The 16,055-nt window shown below is 40.1% G+C and overlaps 1 protein-coding gene across 1 annotated transcript in view; it reads right to left on the reverse strand.

Moving 5' to 3' along the window:
• LOC126210170 (YY1-associated factor 2) overlaps positions 1–15,828 on the reverse strand; it is a 35,617-nt gene extending 19,789 nt beyond the window's left edge. The window contains exon 1 of the mRNA XM_049939327.1: positions 15,049–15,828. Within this exon, the coding sequence (XP_049795284.1) occupies positions 15,049–15,577 (529 nt within the window). The 5' untranslated portion in view covers positions 15,578–15,828. The remainder of the gene's footprint in view (positions 1–15,048) is intronic.
• Between the last annotated feature and the right edge of the window lie 227 nt (positions 15,829–16,055).

Here is a 16,055-nt window from a genome sequence, read left to right on the forward strand (position 1 = left end):
TTTATCTGGACAGCCAAGGAGAAAGATTCGAAGTGCCGTACTTCTAAACACAAATCCACCTTCTTACCACTTCGCCATCTCTCTTGATCCAGATAGTCCAGTGTTGCCCATGTTCTTTCACAAAAGCACTGTTGATAAACATTACAGAAATAAGGGAGACAGTTCTCAGAGATGTATAAATCATACGGTACTGTCAGCTAAGATTTAATATATCAGCCAGATGAATCACTCGACACTGTTGCCCACACACAACAGCTGCCTGGCAACAGAGCCGACAAACACCTGTGCAGTTTGGGGTCAAGGAAAGCCATGGGGCACTCCCACAGTCTCTATTGTGTGTCCAAACAGGTAACAGACCTGACGTTGACTGACAGTAATACTGTAAGGCCATAGTGAATGCAGATATCTGCAGATCAAAATGTGCTTTTTAATGGCAGAGGTGACAAACAGACACATTTGCAGGACACAGGATGTCAACACTCTAAGGATGAGACAAAACTTGTCGAGCAACAAAATACCTTCTAGCAATGACTTTGTTGCCGGTTGTGTGGGGGTCTTTCAACTGTGAGAATTTTGTGTGGTACACAACAGTTAAGTAAGAACATGAGCTGGCCAAATGGGTGCACGGTCATGTCCAGGGAATGTAGAATGCTGGGGAACAGATCCTTTCAGTGTGGGACAGTTAACTTTGAGACAGCAGATTATACACTTCCTGATGAGATTTGATAATAGAGACTTCATCTAGAATCACCGCAGAAGAGACATCGATGACGACATCGATGAGGCTTGGCTTTCGAGCACTGCTGCCACTAATGCCAAACATCCAGCTCCAGTTGTTGCCATAATATGAGATACACACCATCCGCTACATCTACTCTGCCAGCAGCCTAACTGTTGTTCAGAAAATGAGTTAAACTGCAGCACTCCCGTCGTGTAGTGAACACAATCATATCCGGCAGCATACTCGTGAAGAGCATAAACATATAAGACGCCAGGAAAATCTACGGAAACACAATCCTGAGAGCTTTTTGCTATTGGTAATGGACAAATTACTGTTTTCTTCCATTTGTTAAATGGAAACAGGTCAAGTATTTTGAAACAGATATTTATTAAGTATTTATAATCATGCCACAAAATACTTCTATCCATTAAAATAAATTTTTGTGACAATATGATTACAATCTTGCTGCTGGCAGTCCTAACTCATTTATGCAGTATGCAAATGCTGCACTCAAGTGCATCTGAAATAAATGATAATTTAATAGAAACGTGTGAGCTTTTGGAGCCAGTGGCTGTTTCTTTTAACAGAAGTTTTGAATGGAAAGGAAGAGGGATGAAGGAAAAGTACTGGTGAGGTTCAGGAAATGGAAAGAGTTGCCGAGAAGTCACTCAGAACCCCAGGTCAGGGAGATTTACTGGATGGGATAATAAGGTCTTCTCATGTTTTAAATCCCATCAGTCCTTTTCCTTCATCCCTCTTCCTTTCTCTCCAACCTCTGCCAGGAGGAGAAGCAACAGACTCCAAAAGTTCACACATTTACACATCTTTTGTATGTATTTTGCTTGCTGCCATTTGCTGAGTAGGTAAAACATATTGTACGTTTCACAAATGAGATTGAAGTGTTGTGTATAGTGAACAGCATTTTGCGTTATTCATTAAAATTGTGGGGGGAGGGGGACGAGAGGGAGGGGAGGGGGTAAGAGAAAGAAAGAGAGAGAGAGAGAGAGAGAGAGAGAGAGAGAGAGAAGACAGGGTAGGGGATCTCAATTCCACAACATGGTTTACTAATCTTGTATAGTATTAAAGAAGTTGCTGAGCTTATTGGTTGGTTGGTTTAAACGAGGAGGAAAGGGACCAAACTACGAGGTCATTGGTCCCTTGTTCCTAATAACACAATGCCACAAGTGTGAGAATAAAGCAGACAAGACATACAACACAAAACAGAAAGAAAGGAAAGACCACAAGAACGAATAAAAGGCAACGGACACTAAATGGAACAAAAGAGGACAAGAAAAGAACAGGGAGATGCAAGAAACAGAAGAGAGTAAAACGAGGAAGCAGATTACAGTGGCTGGCCGACCACGGAAATAAAATGGAAAAGCCAGCCACTCTGCAACACATTAAACCCTCCACCCTAAAAGCACTATGGTGGAGGACACAGAGGGACAAAGGACATGCACTAAATCTCAGATTGAATGATAAAACCCACCCTCATGGATGAAAGGCAAAACCAAATTAACCGATGTGGCGTTGTCTGCTAAAATCAATAACATGTCCAGCAACCGAAGATGAAGTTGCAGGGCAGCCAAAGAAGGACAGAGCAGAAGAATATGGGCCACTGTCAACTGGGTGCTGCACCAACACTGAGGTGGGTCTTCACGGCGCAAGAGGCAGCCATGGGTCGCCCAGGCATGGTCAATACAGAGCCGGCAGAGAACCACGGAGCCCTGTGAGAGGCCCCCATCATGGACTTCCATACATTTGTGGTCCCCTTAATGGCTCAGTTTGTTGTGTGTACTGAGATTTTGACGTTCCGTCTCCCAAAGCTGAACAACATTGCAGCGTAATAACGAACACAGGTCAGTTGTGGGGATGCCCATCTCCAGAAGTGGTTTTTGTGTAGGCTGCTTGGCCAGCAAGTTCATTTCCTGGGATTCCAACATGACCAATGAATGACTGGACTGTTCCAGGGCATGGATGGACTCCTGGATGGACAGTACCAAAGGAAGACAAGGGTAGCACTGGTCGATAGTTTTCAGGGTGCTCAAGGAGTCAATACATAAAAGAAAAGACTCCCCAGGGCGTGAACGGAGATACTGAAGTGCACGAAAAATGGCCACCAGCTCTGCAGTGAATAGACTGCAGCCATCGGGTAAGGAATGCTGTTCAATATGGCCACCGTGAACGTAGGCAAAGCCAATGCGACCACCAGCCGTCGAGCCGCCGGTGTAAACCATTTCAGAGCCCCAGAATATGTCAAGAATCAAGAGGAAGTGTCGGCGAGGAGCCGCAGGGTTAACGAAGTCCTTAGGGCCATGTGAAAGATTCAGACAAAGCTGGGGCCGAGGTGTACACCATGGAGGCATACGTGAACGGACCGCAAGTAGAGATGGTAAAGGGAAAGACTCCAGTTCGGAGAGAAGGGACCACACGTGAACCACAATCATTAGCCTCGACATGGGCCGCCGATGCGGGAGATGGACTGCCATGGGCGGAAAAGGAGATGGTAATTCAGATGCTCAGAAGCACTACAAAAGTGTGCTACATAACTCGTGAGCAGTTGTGCACTCCTGTCGCTAGTCAATGCTGAGCTTATTGTGCCAATCTGTCAGAGAGATCACTACCACTACAGTAACTTCCCTTCATTCCGTAAAATACAGAGGAGTGGTTTGTTATTCAATCTTGAAATTTGGAAAATAGAAAAAATGTCATGGAAAAACAAAGTTTTGATGGTGGCTTGTGAGTTGTGCCTGGACGAGTCAGTACAAGAGAGGCAAAGGTCCCTGGTTTGTGACCCAGTCCATCATACAGTTTTGATATGGAAGCAAGTTTCAAATAATTGCTTGGATGGTGAAAGGCTCCAAATTGAACACCACTCCCTACATTTAATGTCAATGATGACTTTTCCATTTATCAGCAGCAAATAGTTCTATGGACAAGTGATGAGACTAAGACTTTCCTGGTTGAGCAGTAAAGTGTATTTGCACATTTCACACTTTATGTGTTTAGCTAGGTTCACCCCACTCCCCTCTTTGTCTTTCTCTCTTATGCAATACTTTGGCAACTGGCCTAATGATCATCTCTAAATAAAAGATTATACCCCCATATGTTGGGCAGAACATAGATTTACACAGAATTTGAGAGACCAGCAGACGTCTTCAAAAAGTCGTTCTAAGCAGATTACACAGCCTAACAGTCGTTTAATGATGGAATAAAAATGAAAAATAAACCATAATTTTTTAACAATTTTTGGTGCAGAACGCAACCAGCCGTGAATACTTTTAAGAAGTTCCAGGCCATTCCCATCTTGACATGGCTACACGTGTATTAGTACAGTATCAAAATCACCAGTAGAATGTCGTCTGCTACAGTAATTTGTTCTAGTGAATAGTGTTTTGTCTTGTTATGCTCCCTTAAATATTTCTAGGAGGAATCAGATAGTATTTAAAAAGTACAAGCTGCCCACATATTTCACAGTCAACAAGATGATACTCTTGCTCAAATAAATAAATAAATAAATAATAAACAAATGAAAAACAAACTGAAACTGTAAATTATCATGAAAAATAGTATGAAGTGTCCCTGTGTCACAGGGATTTGTGGAATATGTGCATGCTGTTTATATATACACACTTTTTTGTGTGTCCTCACAGAAATGTAAATGGACTAAAATGAGGTAAAACACCTACACTTCATGTATTAGGCAAATTGCCTGTTATGGTACCGATCTCTTCTATAATTTTCCTATATTTCTTCTTCCAGTGCCTTTATAACTGAGAGCTCTTGCTAGAAGCCTTTTTCCACCTACGCCATTTACATCTTTCCTCCATTTTGTCATTTTGCTTTTATTTTTTTCATTTAGGCTACACATCTCTAACTGTGCGCTTATATCCTAATTTATTTTACTATCTTCTCTTGTAAGTCCTTCCAATCTTCTTACAAATCTCTTTTTTTTAACCTCTAGTCTATTTTCTTGGTGTCTTGTCCGTCACCCTTGCTTCACTTCTACAAATAAGGGTTGGAGCTGCTACAGTTTTGTAAAACCTCAGGGTTCTTTTGTTTTGCAAATTTAGTAGTATTGTTCCACATATACAAGTATATTTATTTAATTTTTGCTCCATGTCATGGTTGTATTCTTATGTGATGTCCAATCCTAGACACTTAAAATGTTTAACCCACTCAAGATTTTATTATTCAATACTACTTTCGATTTTACAGGTTGTATGCTCTGTAATCCATCATTTTATCTACAGAAAATGTTTGTTTGCATTCTGAGACTATCTGCTATAACTCACAGATCCCATCTGAAGGTCGTACCTTTATTCCCTGTAATCAGTGTTAGGTCACCTGCGTACAGGATTGCAAATACAACATTCTTATTTTACCCCTTTCTTCGTATCCATTGGTTTGTGATTATAGTTCCTATATCCATGGTATACAATTTATGTGTTTGTGTATAGACCCATAATAATATTTATGAGTTGAAAAGGATAATCTTGTTCAGCCATTATATTCCATAGCATTTCCCGGTTCACATTAACAAATGCCTTTTCATAATCTATAAAAGCAAGATTGCTTTCCCTATTGATTTCCCGTCTCTCTCTCTCTCTCTCTCTCTTTTTTTTTTTTTTTTTTTTTTTTTTTTGTAAATTCTTTAGTGCAAAATATTGGCAATACTTGATCATTTCTTTGTGAAACCTCATTGTTTTTCAGATATTAGTTTTTCCATGATATTTTGTTTAATCTTTCATAGGCTGATATCTCTAACCATTCATTACATAAGCATATGACATTCTGCTCACGATTCTGATACTGTGCTACAACACAGTGTAGTCATATGAAGATGATCACAACGGCTCGAAACTGGTGAGGACAGTGAAATTAAGTTTCTTAAAAGTATTTGTGACTAACTGCATTCTCCACCAACAATCCTTAATTGAATGACAACTGCAGTGTTCTACAAGATCCGCCATGGATAGAATAACAATAATATTTTTATGTTAGAGACTTCTACTTTTTATCAAACTGATTCTCATTTCAAGTACTATAAACATATTATACAATTTTCTAACTTTCACTATTGTTCCTTGAGACACTAATGGGTGACGAGAGTGATAACCTTACAGACATACCCAGAGTGTCAACATTACTGAGTAGCCAAAAGTATAGCGGGAGAGAGTACGGAAAAAAAAAGAGAACTGGGAGATTCAGACTGTGTTTCTAGGCTATGAATAAGCCACCCTCCGCCACACACTCCTCCATGGAGGGCGCTACTGGCAGAATGATGCTGTGAATTGAAGTAAGGGTGAGCTCAGGCAAAACGAGAAACAAATATTAAGATTGAAGGTCCCATGAACAATGAGATGGAGTACAAACTCACACAGGGAAAGAATAAGAGAAGGAAATAGGCTGCCTGCATTTCATTCTCTTACTTACTTAACTGGCAATCGGAGACCTTGCAAATTTTGCACTGAACTTACATACTGCCTCCACCAAATGCTGTTCTGTGCACCTTCCATCCTGTTTCCTGTGATTCTACTTGTTGCATATCTTTTCAGTTGATCCTCCCATCTTTTTCTCGGTCTTCCCTGTAAATGCTTTCCCTGACCTCCCCTACTTGTGGAATCCCTGCAACATGTCCAGCCCACTGCAGTCACTTAACCTTTGCTTTTTGTACAATACTGAGATGATTCATCTGTTCCCTCCACCCTTTTTCTTCCTACACTGGCCCAAAAATATTTCTTAAATCTTTCTTTCAAACACTATCAGTTTTCTTTCACACACCATCAGTTTTCTTCTACTGCTCTCGATACTACTCGATGTTTCAATGCCGTAAAGCAACACTGGCACAATTATTACATTATTTGCCTTCATTTTAACTTTTGTTGACATTAGACCTTGATTTCATGATTGGTTTTACTGGATAGTATTCCTCCAGTAGAGGTATGATCCCAATTATTTAAAGTTCTCAACTACCTTCAGCTTCATCACCCCAACTTGTAAATCCCCAAGCACACTGTGGCTCATCCTCCTACTTAGTTCTATCACTTCTGTCTTTTCTGGGTTGATTCACATGCCCACCTTCCCTTCTCTCCCTACTTTCATCAAATTATGGAAACCACAGAAAGTGGAAGACCAAGCAGAGATCTGAACCCCCTATCACCTGAACCCAAGTTCAATGTCTTAAACTGATGGGCCATCCCGTATGGTAGGTGTCCTTGAACTGTCTTGTTACTGCAGGCATAATCCGTGTCACTTCAGACAAGGGGGGGGATTTACATTCATAGTCTCAGATGTTATTGATGTCAAAATGAAGGACTAAGTAAAGAACGCGTATTTTTTGTTTTCTCCACAACAATTCCTGACCCAAGATACAGCCCTCCAAAGATAACACTGTACATACCATTTGGAAGATGCAAAATTTGGTAAAAATTTTAAAATGCTGTATCTCGTGAACAGTTCTAGAGATTTTGTTAGAGGTCTTTTTATTTGACAGATAATTGCTTTATAATTACAATGGTATCCTCCGTTTGGACATATCTTTCAATGTTCTTTTACTGTCACCTTTTGAATTTTTTTTATAATTTACAGTTTTTTTCCAGAAATGCCAATACAGGAAAGTTAATTTTTTTCTGTTGATTAGTACCCATGCAGTAGTATATTCCCTGTGAAGGAGAGCTTCCACTTTTAAGTTCAACAGGTTTCATTTTAAAAAAAATCATTTTTTTTAAATTTCAAGGGTAATGTACACTACATGATCAAAAGTATCTGGACATCTCCAAAAACATATGTTTTCCATATTAGGTGCATTGTGCTGCCACCTACTGCCAGGTGCTCCATATCAGCGACCTCTGTAGTAATTAGACGTCATGAGAGAGCAGAATGGGGCGCTCCATGGAACTCAGATTTCCACACTCCTAAACATCCCTAGGTCCACTGTTTCTGATGAAGAATGGGCCGTCATTCCCCAAGAAACCTGCCAGTACCTGATTGAACGTATGCCTGCAAGAGTGGAAGCTCTCATCAAGGCTACACTTGCACTTCTTGTTGGTTTGCGTGGCACTATCACAGCACAGGTCTACATTGATGGTTTAAGCACCTTCTTGCTTCCCACTGTTGAAGAGTAATTCAGGGATGGCGATTGCATCTTTCAACACTGTTGAGCACCCGTTCATAATGCATGGCCTATGCCGGAGTGGTTACACGACAATAACATTCCTGTAATGGATTGGCCTGCACAGAGTCCTGACCTGAATCCTATAGAACACCTCTCGGATGTTTTGGAACGCCGACATCATGCCAGGCCTCACCGACCGACATCGATACCTCTCCTCAGTGCAGCACTCCATGTAGAATGGCCTGCCATTCCCCAAGAAACCTTCCAGCACTTGACTGAACGTATGTCTGCGAGAGAGGAAGCTGTCATCAAGGCTAAGGGTGGGCCAACACCATATTGAATTCCAGCATTACCGATGGATCGCACCACATACTTGTAAGTCATTTTCAGCCAGGTGTCCGGATACTTTTGATCACATGGTGTATGTCTTCACTGGAGTTGTTTCTTACTAAATTCTTTGTTACAATGTTTATTTCTATTGTCTTTGTTGCAGTTATTTCTTATCACTTTCTTTTTTGCAGCAGTTATTTCTTTTCATTTTCATTGTTGCAGATATTTCTTACACTTCGTTGTAGTTTCTTGTCAGTTTCTTTGTTGTGGTTGTTCATTGCAGCTTTCTGTATAGTAGTTGTTCAGTGCTAATTAGTTTACTGCAGAGGCTTCTAAGAAATCTGAGACCATCCAGTGAATTCTGTGTTTTCGTGAGGAATTTGCCAGTTGGCACAGTTGCATTGTATTTTCTGAAAAGAACTGTTTGAAATGACTTGGGCCACAGGAATGTGAAGTGTGCTGACTATTTGCATACCCATAAAAGAGTGATATATATGACAAACAAAGGAACAGACTTTGATCAGGATGGAAATAAGTGTTCTCATTTGAAGACTCTCTTCCAAAGCGAAGCTGTTTCCAGTGACAGCTTTTTTGTGTTCTAAATGTTTTGACAGAACAACAACAATGATAGTACCTGAACAAGGTGAAGCCTCCCATGGTGCAGGTGATGCAGATTTTGCATCAATAGAGGAAGAATTAAATACCCTGAATCAGTCAACTACAGAGGTAGATGGAAGTTGTCATAAGCTCTTATGCATCACGAATGTGCCAAGAAATTACTAAAGCTATGGATGAATACACTACGGCAAAACTGACCACACTCTTCAAAGTAGAAATTCCATCTTCAGAAGAAAATGAACCAAAGCACTCCTGCACCTCGTGTCAGGAATTTTTCACAAATATCAATCCACCTGTTGAATACTATGCACCCTACAGTGAACTCGTACAAGTTTAACTATTATTCCAGAGACATTTTGAAAGAAAACAATTTTGAAGCACTTTCCATCAGTATCAAAGTACATGGTAGAAAATCAAGAAATCAAGAAATGTAAGGCCTGTAAAAGGAGACTTTGGAAGACCATATCCCTATTACGGTCATCCTATAGAAGCAGTTCAAGTTCAAATGGTGCAGTCATTTTATCTGGAAGATAAATGGGACTGTTCTCGCCAGAGCGCTAACAATATACATTAGGCCTATAACTGTAACAGTTGAAGGCCAAAAATGTTGTGAAAGTGAAGCGGTACATGACTCGCAGTGTTAAAGAAACTTTTGCAGTTTATAAGTGCAAGGGATCACAAATTTAGCATTGGAGGGCAGCGTGGAGGGTAAAAATCGTAGAGGGAGACCAAGAGATCAATACACTAAGCAGATTCAGAAGGATGTAGGTTGCAGTAGGTACTGGGAGATGAAGAAGCTTGCACAGGATAGAGTAGCATGGAGAGCTGCATCAAACCAGTCTCAGGACTGAGGACCACAACAACAACAACAACAACAACAACAAGTGCAACTATACAACTTCACATATTGGAAGATCAATATTTTATGCACTGTGACCTAAGTGGGTAGTTCCACACCCACCTAAAGATGTCTGTTTTGTGTGTACTGTGTGAATTTTGAACTTTGTATGGTAACTTTGAAGAACTTACTGGAGCTCATGATATATGACACCTTGGTTGGGCGTGTGAAGTCATTTGTAGTCTGTGACATAAAGCAAGAGACTTGTTTGTTTCAAGAATGTGGAGACTGCCTTTGAAAGGGAGGAGTGTCTTTACAGGCACTTGGCCTGGAAGATGTAGGAGATAACTCTGCAGAAATTACATACACGACATGTGAGGAAAATAAACTAATTAAGAAAACTGTTGCCTTTGACAGTTTCATTGATGAACTGGGTAAATAGTCAGTGAAAGCAGGAACACACCAGCATCTGACAAAACTGCAACACACTGCAGAAGTGAGAGGGAGTGTACAGGCTGAAGAACTATGTTTAGTGCTTTACTGTGATGTTGCTGAGAACTGGTCTGCAATTCTCCCACAAGAAGTACAAGGGTATCATTGGAGTAATGACCAGCTTTTTTACAGGAGTGACATACTTTCAAAACAAGAGCACAAGTGTTGCAGTTATAAGTGATGGCACAGGACATGACTCAGCACATGCTTCATTAGCAATGCGTGAAATTCTTCAACTGCAAACAGAGGCAGAGAAGGTCATTATTTCTAATGCTGCTCCTAGCCATTTAAAAAAAAAGACGTTACCAGCTGTTTGAATTGAGTAAGTCGCTTGTGCCAACTGACTGGGTATACAGTGCTACTGGTCACAGGAAGGGGCCTTGTGATTGTGTAGGAGACCTGCTGAAGCACCATGCTACAAAACAATCTTTCCAGACCAAATACAGCTTCGATTCAGAATGCTGAAGATTTTATGAGAGTTGTGAAATCTTACACATCCACAGTCCTCATTCTTTTGTACAAAGAGGAAAACGAAGAATTCTGTGAGCAGAAAAAAGAAGAATGGTCCAAACAAACTACTCATGTGAAAGGAATTCATAAGACACATTTTTGGACTCAAAGTGATGGGCAACCGTATTAAACGCACTTTAAAGAGCAAGAAAGAAGAAATTTCATTCGTTCAGCCAACACCTCACAAACAGCAGGATTATATTCAGATTCACAACTTGAGAAGGTGGATGTTTGTGGTGTGTGTGTGTGTGTGTGTGTGTGTGTGTGTGTGACTGGTGGATTGCAGAGATATAGACACCAGTTACGAGTTAAACAAAATTGTAGTGAACTTTATGCTACCACATGGACCAGCTGCTGAATATAGATTTAACAACTGAAGGACAGCAACAACGCCATCAGTGCTCACTTCCTGTTCACAATGTTTTGAAGATTTAAGTGCTACAGTTCCTATTGGTTCAACAGGAAGGCATCACTCTACATCAAAGGAAGATACTGAAGCAGTGGAACACATTTTTAGTTCATTGACTGGTTAATTTCAGTACATAACAGAGTGCACTGAAGTTGTACAAATTGAAACCTTTAAGTCTTTGGACCTTTCACATACATTTTGGAACCATTTGAAATACTTGAAAAATGAGTCTCTTGCTCATCTTCCAAAAGTGAAATTATGTTAAATATGGCTAAGTTTTGTTTTATGAGCCTCTTATGTGATAATGTAGTAATAAACCAGTTTTTATGTATGGCAAAAATTTTGATAGTTTATAAAAACGTTCAATGTAAAAGTGGAAGCTCTCCTTTTCAGGAAATGTAGTATTAAGGGTACTAATCACCACAAAAAAATCAAAATGTTATGGATTGGCATTTTTGAAAAAAATAAAAAATAAATAAAAAAGTTCCATAAATTATAAACAAAAAAGTTCTGAGCACTATAGTAAAAGAACTTGACAGATTAGTCCAAATGGAGTATTTCTTTGTAATCATAAAGCAATTATCTTTCAAATTAAAAAATAACCCTAGCCTGCCTGAATTGATATTGACTACTGTGTATGAAAATCAGTGGCTAGAAACAGGATTGTTTTTAGATACCCGATTTAAAATAGCAGGCACATGTCAATTCCTGCTTGACTACAGAGTGCAAGATCATTCTAGAACTCTTGATAGTTACTCTGAACAATATAACCTTGTTCCTAGAAACAGCAGCAGAGCTTAGAGTATCAATGTCAACAAAAGAAAGTGTGTCAAGAAAGTGTGTCAATGAATTACCATTTTTTTTGTCTTAGTAACAAGTTTTTATTGCAGCCTCAATGTTGTTAAATTACTGTAGTGACAGGAGTTTTGTCCTTGAAAGCCATAAATTTTTTTCTGGTGATCACAGTTTGCAGACAACACTATCTGGCCCTCCATAGCAGGAGGACAAAACAAAAACCTGATTTTTGTTTAGTAAGGCAACTGACCAGTTTAATGTGAACAAAAGTACTAAATCAAATATAGATGAGAATATAGTTAAATTTGTGGACAGATGGTCCATCAGAACTTATAGGAGGAGAAACTCCCACTTCTTCCTTCTCAAAGCAGGAGTGTGCTTCCCAGCTTGGGTTTCCGGTAGCTTGGCATCTTTGACAAACCAATACACTTGTGAGTGGTGAAAAGGGCATTAAACTTCTATCTGCAGGAAACTTACTTTGTAAGAATACATTATAAACTTGTGTCTAAAAATAGTTTAAGGAGTACACATAAAAACTCAGTGAGTAGCTGATATGCTGAATCACTGAAAGGCACAAATAAGACGTTGCTAGCTTTGGGCAAATTCTTCTTCAGAAACACACACACACAGAGAGAGAGAGAGAGAGAGAGAGAGAGAGAGAGAGAGAGAGAGAGAGAGAGAGAGAGCACACTCCTGCACAGCTACATGGACTCAGCTGACTAAATCAAGCTAAGGTGAGGAACTGTGCTGGGTGGAGTAGGTGAAGAACGGGGGGAGGGGAGGGGGGGAAGAGGGTAGGAGGTAGGCAGATGATGGCTGGGAGGGACTGAGAGTGCCAGTGTAATTACACTGTCACAAAAATTTATTTCAACTAAGAAAAGTATTTTGGAGCACAACAATAAATACTAACAAAATTTATTTTACAAAATACTTGACCTCTTTCCATTACTACCACTGAAATAAAGCCATAATATGGCCATTAACAATAGCAGAAAGCTCTCAGGTCATTACCAGGTATTTTAAATAGTGGCTGCTAAGTGATATAAAGAACTGGCAGTGAGAGTGCTGCAGTTGAAGTCATTTACTGTGTAACAGTCCAACTGCAGGCAGAATGGGTGTGATCCATGTCATATTAGCGCAGTTAGCACAGCTGGACATTTTTAAAAAATATATACACACGAGGGCAATTCCTACCCACCACCTTTCACACATTCCAATAAGAGAAATTCTTCTATGCAATTGGGTGACTAGGAGGGTGCTCCTTTGCAGCTGGTTCCTGGGGATAGTCTGAGGATGAGGGGCGTGTGTGGATATTATTCATAAACTTCTATGAAAGTCTCACAAGTCCTCTACGTCCAATAGAAACTGAAGAACACAACACAGCAGCATGTTCATTCAACAGCCAGCTACAATGCAACTATGAACATTACAACAATGTACATAATTTTAAAACTTTGGAGTGGAACCAGTCAACCAGAATTGTGAATTTAACAAAGACATACATGCTAGTAGTACCACACTTTTGAATACCACTGGTTTCATGCCAGTAGATTATCAACTGTGGACCCTCATGCTGTATTTTGTCTTTTGTATTGTGCAATTTGGGTAGAGGACACGTACACAAAGTTCCAGATGACTGAGAAGCTAGATATCTTCATGATAGTACCCTACAGCGTATTATGTAGGCCACTATATCATCGAATACTGTTCATCGCTCTCAGTGTAGTTGTTTATGGAAGGAGATGTAAAACGGGTAAAATAGTGACAAATGTAGGCAATTACCAAGCAAAGTGTATTACCAGTATCTGCAGCGAGACAGAGTGAAATGAATAATTACACTATTTTAAAGGATCTACATTGACCATTACATTACAGCTGCAGTCTTAAATATATGTTACCAGTCTGTCTATTCATGACTGTCTACTTATGAAGTTATGACAACAAAATTTATAAACTCTGTAGGAAAAGTTAAACGACTACCGTCAGTGTCAATCAGGGGAATGTATTAGTCTGTAATAAGCAGGACAAAAAATAAGCGTCTCAGTCTGCTACTTCCCATGATATGTTTCACTACTGTTTCTCCGCAACACTACGTACATAGCATCTGTATGTAAACAAATTCCAGTGACATATGTAGGCCTATGGCACTTTTAAAGGCTGCACAAAGAAACCAACTGGAGACTCATTACAAAAGGATAACCATCTTTCCGAATGCATTAAGAGTCCACTTAACTGTCCCCAATTTTGCATCACAATTCTCTGAACTTTATTTAAAGATATATGATAGCTTATGGAAATTATTTTCATGTATAGTTTAACTGTCTTTTGGTTCAAACGTATTTCATGAGAGCAAATATTGTTATTTCAGAACTGTCAGCTAAAGTTACATATGGACCGAAACCCCTGAAAATTTTGGTTGTGATGACAGATTGATCTGTAGTGCAGCCTGAGGCCTAGGTTACGATGAAAGGTGACAATCTAGTTGTGAGTCAGCGAATTTGGTGAATGTGAAAGCACAAAATCTGATTGTGATAACATTTGACTGGTAGCAAATCTGTGCAATACTGAAAAATGCAAGGGGGGATGGGGGGGGGGGCTTTTCACTTAACTGTCTACACAATATGTGGTGTTTTCTCTGTGTACCTAGCCTTAAGCCATGTTCTGCAATTCAGTGTACATTAGAATATTTTCTTGGGTGAATATCATGTAGCCAGGTATGTACAATTGTCTCTCACACATCAAAGTTCAGTAAAAACGTTGCTAAGCCTTCAGTATATTAGCTTCTTTCGATAATTAAAACCTCTTGACTCTTAAAAGCTGGGTTACCAAATTGTCAGGCTGAATTAATGCACAGAAAACTTTCTTATTACCTGGAATACATCAGTATTTCATTACTACAATCCCCTCCCACCCCACACACACAATTTAGATGGGTGTTGCATTGATAGAGGAAAGGAACAATGGTTTCAGTGTAGCTATAAGCAGTTTCTTTTTGCAAAATTTAAAATTAAAAGTATTAATAGAATAAATGTAAACTGTCATTGAACATTGGTGGTGTCATCTTATTTGAGGGCAGTAATTTTTAGGGATTAAAAGAACAATTAATAAAGTAAAATACTTGTGGGCACAACTCAGAAATGGAACAAATGTATTATTACAGTGTAATGATCACAGTTAAGAGAATAGTTAAAGGGGAATGAGGGCAGTGCTGAACGTACCTGCATCACTACTCCGAGCGTCATTGCTGGATTCTGAGTGGCTTCCCAGTTCCGAGGACGCGGTACTTGACTGACTACAGTGTTCTGGGGGCTTTTTTGCTTTGTACTCTGTTATAAATACTGTAACATCGTTCACAGTGACCTCACTTGTCACGCCAGTAGTCCTGTCAATATTTTTGATCCGTGGCACGCTTTTTCTGGAGGCTTTCTCTGGGGTCCCGGATTTCTTCTCCGTTTTTTCTTTGGGAGGTGGGTCCTTCGTGCCTCCTTCTTTTGTCCCTCCCTCCTTTTTCGCGACTTTTGGCGCCGTCGACGTGTACTGTTGTGCAACTTGCTGGGCTACAAGCTGCGGGTTTATCCTCGGTTTTCTGGTAGTGGTGCCCTTACGAACGTCGCACATTAGACACTTAAATGCCTCCGCGGTATTTCTGTAAGTGCACACGGAACAATCCCAGAAGTTCTCCTCCAACACTTTTGCTTGACGTTTGTTTCTTTGAGCTGATTTTTGGCTCGAAGACTTCAATTCCATGTTAGTAGTACCCAACTGTTTTAGGAAGTGATCTATCCGTTTTCAATTAATTTTTTGAGCGAATAGATGCTCACACTGTAGGGAAGTATCCGAAACACCGATACACTTTTTTACTAGTGCATATTTCTGCCCATCTTACAGGTACACAGTATGTCCTCTAAGTTGTCCAGCTAACCAACCATTTAACAACAAAGCCCACCGCTTATGAAATTACTCAAATCTGTGAGGAGACGCTCGACAGCGTTGCCAAACGTAACAATACAGTTGGCAGTAGAGCAAGGATAAACATTGACACTTGCCAGTTCCAGAGATGTGATTCCAAATGAAGCCTTCACCGGGGGAGTATCTCGCGCCAGGCAAACTCTGGCTGCATTGGCGTTTCGGACTGGACATTGAGCTAACTTGACCATACTCTCCTGTCATACGACAACACTAGGCTGCGTGTGCTCTACTGCTCTGTAAGTAGCAGTTAAGACGT

Source organism: Schistocerca nitens, chromosome 10 (genome assembly GCF_023898315.1).
Source record: "Schistocerca nitens isolate TAMUIC-IGC-003100 chromosome 10, iqSchNite1.1, whole genome shotgun sequence".
Classification (NCBI taxonomy): domain Eukaryota; kingdom Metazoa; phylum Arthropoda; class Insecta; order Orthoptera; family Acrididae; genus Schistocerca; species Schistocerca nitens.